Source organism: Indicator indicator, chromosome 4, assembly GCF_027791375.1.
Source record: "Indicator indicator isolate 239-I01 chromosome 4, UM_Iind_1.1, whole genome shotgun sequence".
NCBI lineage: Eukaryota > Metazoa > Chordata > Aves > Piciformes > Indicatoridae > Indicator > Indicator indicator.
Window position 1 is genome coordinate 4,667,931 of NC_072013.1, and position 6,661 is coordinate 4,674,591.

The 6,661-nt window shown below is 51.1% G+C and overlaps 1 protein-coding gene across 1 annotated transcript; it reads left to right on the plus strand.

The window, feature by feature from the left end:
• Positions 1 to 1,863: 1,863 nt before the first annotated feature.
• On the plus strand, positions 1,864 to 5,863 carry ZDHHC22 (zinc finger DHHC-type palmitoyltransferase 22). Its single transcript, XM_054400757.1, has 2 exons — positions 1,864 to 2,425; positions 5,598 to 5,863. Exons 1-2 carry the CDS (start codon positions 1,864 to 1,866, stop codon positions 5,861 to 5,863), a joined length of 828 nt encoding a protein of 275 aa, XP_054256732.1.
• The last annotated feature ends 798 nt before the right edge of the window (positions 5,864 to 6,661 follow it).

Consider the following 6,661-nt stretch of genomic DNA (forward strand, 5'->3'; position numbering starts at 1 on the left):
TGGGCAGAGAGGGGTGAGGGTGTGCAGGCGTCAGAGGGTAAACACGTCTGCAAAGCTTCTGCCAGCATGTCATACTGCCCAGTTGCCACCTGTCTAGTTCAAAGCATTTCCTAGCTACCCGCTGTTGCTCTGCAACCCCAGGGACACTTTGTACCTGCAGAGATTTTGCTTCAAATTTCTCCTTGCCTCAGATGTCAGTTCCAACAGGGGCAGATTTGGGGTGGCCTGGAGACACTCACCAGGAAGGAAGGATGCGTCGTGGGATGGAGAACGGAAACCTCCCCTCCCACCCCTCTCCTCTTCCCACTGGAGTTATCAGGACCTTATACCCCATGCACACCCTTCTCCTTCCCAGGGTCCAGGGTCGTGAGGGGAGGCAGAGGGACCCGCAGGAGGTGCGGGTGCGCTGAAGGGACAGCGCCGGGCCGAGGCAGGCACAAGGGCAGGGATGGGGACAGGGGCAGAAGTGGGGACAGAGACAGGGGCAGGAGCACAGACGGGGACATGGAGAGCGACCGAGCACGGACAAAGTCGAGGGAAGGAGAGGACGGGACAAAAACAGGACTGGGAGGAGAGAAAGAGGGGGAGGAGAGGGGACAAGGGCTGGAAAGCACAGGGCTATGGAGACAGACCGGGCAAGAGACCGAGACAAACGGACACGAGGCAGGGTCAGGGAGAGGAGTGACAGGGACGAACCGGGCGAGAGAGAAAAAGGGCAGGAGAGGGAAAGGAAGAGGAGGAAAGTGGAGAGGGAGGGCAGGCGTTGACCTACGCTCCTACTCAGCTGCCGTGGGGGGTCTCTGTGTGGCCGGAGGCGGTCGCCGCGCCGGGCGGCAACAGTGGCTCCACCGGCGCCAGACATGTCAGTACCGGGCGGCCCCACGGTGCGCCCGAGGACCAGGGGACTAAAAGGTGGCGGCGTGCAGCTACCAGCGCTGCGGGAGCGAGGCGGGCCCGATCCCCCGGGCCGCCGGAGCTCTGCAGATACTGCGGCCCCGGGAAGCCCCTATGGCTGCCGGCGAAGGGGTGCTCGGGGTGCTGGGGCACCCAACTCCCCACCCAGCTAGCCCTTGATCCCCCGGTCTGTCCTGTGCCCTAGCCATGCAGGCTGAGCCCCACGGTCAAGGGGTATCGGAACCAGGGGTGTCCACCGGGCCGGTTAGGACCCGCCGTCCCCGGGCGGAGCCTCGGCTGTGGTCGCGGGGCCGCCCCGGCTCGGTAGCCCAGCGCCGCAGGTTGCATCCGGACGGCACTTGAGCAGCTGTATTGTGCATTTTCTAATTTCGTGCAGAGCAGGGCAGCGGTTATAGAGGTAATCTGTAGATCCGCGGCTTTAAAGGATAAATCAGAGCATTGGATTTGATCCGTATTGCAGTGGATTAGAGCAACCTCTCCCCCCTCCCCTTCTCCTCCACTCCCCTCCTTCCCCCCTTCAATTCACTCCCCCCTCCTCCAGCACCACCTTTTTTCCTCTCATGCAATACCAAAACTGACCCTGCCTGGTAGAGGGACTGTGCTAGGCGAGCAGAGCAGTGCCCACGTCGCTGGCACACTGTGGGAGCCGGCTCTCCCCTCCAGCCTCCGCAGCCTCTCCGGGGCATCGCTGCTGCAAGTTCCCCGGAGGGAGACGCCGGGGCCGGGGAGTCTCCTCCGGGCGCCGAGAAGCGGTCGCTGCCCACGAGTTCTCCCTTTGCCCCGGCCCATCTGCGGTCGTAGGGCGGCAGCGAGGGAGAGCGGTCCCCGGAGGGCATTTCCCGGAGGCAGCGGGACCGGGACCCGGCAGGAAATGGAAGGATGAAGTGTGCAGCCGGAGCGGTGATGTTCCTTCTCTCCTTGCTTTTCCCTGCAGGAATGTAATCCGCAATGCTAGTTCTCAGGTTGCTCAATGTTGTCGCTCCAGCCTACTTCTTGTGCATCTCCCTAGTGACCTTCGTCCTCCAGATCTTTGTCTTCATTCCCAGCATGTTCAGAGACCCTTCTATCACCCCACTTTTCTCTCCTGCTCTGCTGCATGGGGCCTTCTTCCTCTTCCTCTCAGCTAATGCCCTGGGCAACTACGTCCTTGTGATCCAGAACTCCCCAGAGGACTTGGGGAAGGGCTTAAACTTGGGCAAAGGAACCGAAGTGGTGACGGACTGGCTGGATGGAAGCAGGTCCCCTGGCTCAGCCTTGCCCAGCACTCACTTCTGTAGACTGTGTGCCAGGGTCACCCAGAGGCATGACCACCACTGTTTCTTCACAGGGAACTGCATTGGAAGCAGAAACATGCGAAACTTCATCATGTTCTGCCTCTACACCTCACTGGCTTGCCTTGACTCCCTGGTGGCAGGCATGGCTTACATTTCTGCTGCACTCTCCATGTCCTTTGCAAACCCACTGGCCTTCCTTACTCTTCTGCCTCACTCCATCAGCCAGTTCTTCTCAGGTAAGGACTCCTTCCTTGTGGATGAGAAGCATCTTCTTCCCCCAGGGCTCCTGGGGTTGGAGGGACATGATCTTTCTCAGGTATCTGTGTGTGGGATGTGCTGGTGGGAAAATGGGCAAGAGGGAGAATTGGTTGTGTTTGACAAAGTCCTTTTTAGAGGCTAGAGACAGCCTTTGCAAAGAACTTTGCTTGACCTGAAATAAAGGATGGACCTACCCTAGGTTGAAACCAAAACCCTGTGCATTAGGCTCTGGAAAACAACCCATAGTCAGCTTGCCAGTGATAGAACTGGGCTAGCTGTTGTACTGCCAGTGAGGGAGATTTTTTTGTCTACCATACAGGCAGAGCTTCAGGTCCTGTAGGTTTGTTTGTAGGTTTCTCAGATCCCAGTGGAAATACTCTCATTCTCTTCATCCAGGTCCACTTCCTTCTCCACTGTTACCCAGCTCCTGCCTCATGGCAGCACAAGCTTACTGAGATCTTGCCATTCTCTCAGCACATAAGGATTGGTGCTTGGGCAACAGAAACCAAGAGAGGAGTTAATGGGACATGATTAGCCACCTCTCCCATGACGACAGGCTGCATCAGAGGTCCACAGAGAACCAGAACTCTGCCTGCTCTTGGCGAGATCTCCACACCAAAAGCAACTACCTCTTTCTCCTTGTCCTCATCCTTTACCCTTCCTTCTGCTTATCCCCCTTTCTCCTTTCTGCTTTTCTTTCCATAAACCTCAACAACCTTTCCCCTTCCTGATTCTGCTCCCATAGCTCTTCCTCTCCTCTTCCAACCTTGTCTTTTCACCTTTCAACACACCTTTAAACTTTCAACTCTGTCCAACCTGAGCTACACAAAACCTAGTCCCAGAGAAGGGACTATGCAGGCAGCTGAGACAGCTACTCTGTTCTGAAAGCAACTGTAGAAAAATGCCTTTCCCCACTATGCAGCTCATGCCTCACATACTTTGATCAGCTTTTGTTAGACTAAAATAGGTATTCCATATATTTTAGCTTTGCAGATTCAGCAGATCTCAGTAAGAAGGGCCCAGATTCTGTTTTGGCTTGTGCACCGTCACCAGAAGTGTTGATTATGATCTGAGTGTAAAGATTCTACCGCTGGATACAGGATTCAGAGAGGCCTCAGCCTTCTTTTGGGATTCCAGGCTGAGTTTGCAGGGTTGCCATCTGAAAACACAGATTTACCTACTTGGCAAGTTGGCAGATTTGTCATGGTAATCACTGAGAGACAAATAAACACAAAATCCTGCCATTACATTTTTATGGGGTCATTTTTCCAAGTAGAAGAATTTTTGTAACTAATTGCACGAGCTTCACTAGCATTAAAAAAAATGGGACTGATTTTCCTCTGTGCCTAAGCTCCGCTCAGTTCAGCAGCCTGGTAGGGGGAGCAGGGACCTGAGAGGAGATTATCAAGGAATAAGTTCTGTCTTTCTGACTCTGAAGGCTCATCTGCACTGAACTGGGTCCTGAGATATGTATGAAGAGCTACTGAAGTGCCCCAGCTCTGGTGTCAGCAACTGTAGTGCCAAAGACAGCATGTGGTCAGTGTTTGAATGGGACACAATGGGGCTGGGAGCTGGGAGCCAGGATGCCTTTGAGAGGCAAGCAGCTCCCAGCACCTCCTACTGAACCTCTAGCTTGGCTGGGGTGAGAACTGCTACCTCAATATATGGGCTTGTGTTGTCTTGGTTGCTTGAGAGGAATGGTCTGCTGGGCTTCTACCCAGCACATTTAACATTCAGATCAGGAAAGAAAAATGCAGACTGAAATAGTTACCTGGGAGGGTTGTCCACCCAATATTTTTAAGCTAACATAGTTATTAAAGGACTGTTGTAGGTTATTTCTTCGCTATCATGCCCTCTGCACTGGAGGAGAGGTAAAGGAGAATGAAGGAAGTCTGATGGCCTTATGTCAACTAAGTGTTCCCTGCTTTCATGCTAGGAAAATTTTCACTTGGTTTGCTCTGCCCAAACTGTGCTCGGGCATGGAGTTTAGAATCTGATCCAGAGTCTATAATTTCAGCCTGTGATTCAGCTTTTCTGGCACAGATAATGTATAGCAATAAGCTTGGGATAACACCAGGTCAGTTAGGGCAAAAGTGAATCCGAGACTGAAATGGACTGTGGTGATGAAAGACAAATAGAAAGCACTTCTGTAAACACAAGTCATATTGGATCCACAAAACAAATGATAAAAAATGCTTTATGTAGGTTACCTAAAGAAAAGGTTAAAAAATCATGCATCTGGAAAACATGGCTCAGAGATGCTCAACATTTGCAAAGAGAAACAAGGATAATTAATTTCTTGATGTCAAATTTCAGCAGCTCATAGAAATAAAACTTACAGCCACCTTGAAAAGAAAATTGCTGTGTTTCTCCATATCCCATACAAATATCAGCTGTAGGAAAGGACAAATGTCTATCACACTCTGGTCCAAGTAAAAGAGGGGCAGAGAAACCCATATTTGCTTCTGGGCTTCTTACCTGATAGATTAAGTTATTCTGACATAATTAGTATGAGGATTTGTCATCATCCTAAGGGGCTTCTTCTTCTCTTGCTATATTGCATATGAAGCCCACTGAGCTGAATGGGATCTAATAAGAAGGGAGAGATGACATTGCATTTAGGAAGAAAACTGAGCGGCTCCTGTGCCTTTTTCAAGTGAGGACAATCTCTGAAAGCTTGAGTCCAAAGCTTGATGTGATTGCCATGAATCAGCCCAAATTTTTCACTTACAGTGTTGCCAGGTGAAGAAGCCAGGATTCAGAGACTTCAAAACCAGGTGACACCACCTAATCTGTCCTTCTGTATAGCAGAAGCAGCCTTATATTGAATTTAAAACTTGAAGCAGCCACCTACCTGTTTTAGGCAGCACACCTCTACTCTGCTGGAGCAACGGCTCTTGTTAGGCTTTAAAGCAACCAGAGCTTCCACCTGCTAGAGTTTAGTATTTCCCCAGTGGGGTCCATTGCATCAGACACTACAAAGCAAACAGTTGTACCTAGCTAAACCAGCCTCTCTTGTTCCTAACTCCCCACTTTTGGCCAGAGAATAAAGGCAGCTCATTGGCATTTGGGGCTGAGTGTTACACTGGCATGTGAGGTCTGTCTAAACTCTTTCTTTTATGGTTCTCCCTCCCCCAACTTTGTCTGCAGGAGCTCTCCTTAGCTCTGAGATGTTTGTCATCCTCATGCTCTACCTCTGGCTTGGGATTGGGCTGGCCTGTGCTGGCTTCTGCTGCCACCAGCTGCTGCTGATCCTGCGTGGGCAGACACGGTACCAAGTGCGGAAAGGGATGGTGGTAAGAGCCCGGCCCTGGAGGGAGAACCTGCAAGAGGTCTTTGGCAAGAGGTGGCTGCTAGGACTTCTCATCCCTGTGATGAATGTGGGAAGTGACTACCATAGGCAGAAAGAGAAATAAAATCCCCAGGCATGTGTGTGCATCCCATGTGCACAACACCTCCCCTGTTCTCTCCCACTGTGTCCTGGATCACAAAGTGCTGGGCTACTCCATCTCTCAGAACTGCAGCCTCTGTGGGAGGAAAGGACTGGCTATCAAACAGAGTAAATTTAGCATATTAACAAGGAGATCAAAAACCATGTAGATGAAGAGATACCACAGCTTAGTAGTCACATCACTGCAGTTGTGTATGTGGCAACAGCCTTTGAACTAGCAGAAAAATTAGTGAGACCCTCCTGTGGCTTCCTGCCTGACTCTTCCAGCCCCATTAGCCACCCTATATAGTCCCTAACAAACTGCAACAGGATCTTTCAGAGAGCCTGGGCTGTTGTTGCAGACTGGAAAAAGGGTGCCTGTTCCTTGCAGGGTTTTGCAGGGTGCCTTTTTGGCTCCTTGAAGTAACTTCTACTGAGAAGCCTTCAATGACAGAACTGAAGTACAATCAAGCTGCCCTAGGAGCAGGCTATGCACACAGCTAGTGTGGCAGGTAAACCTTCTCTCCACAGACTCAGAAATCAGGAAGAATACGAAGAGAATCAGGAAGAAAACAAAGAGAAATTCAGAATTTCTCATTTCTGTTCTTGATCTGCACCCTATGCAATGATATGTCAGGACTGTAGCTCTGCTACTTATTTTTAGCAGTCCTTTGCCAAATGACACAGTCCAGGCAATGCTACCCTTCTGTCAGGGAGCAGTAAACAGATCAGTCATGAGAAGAAAGAAGCACAAGGAGAGGAAACCACAAAGGTGAATGAAAAG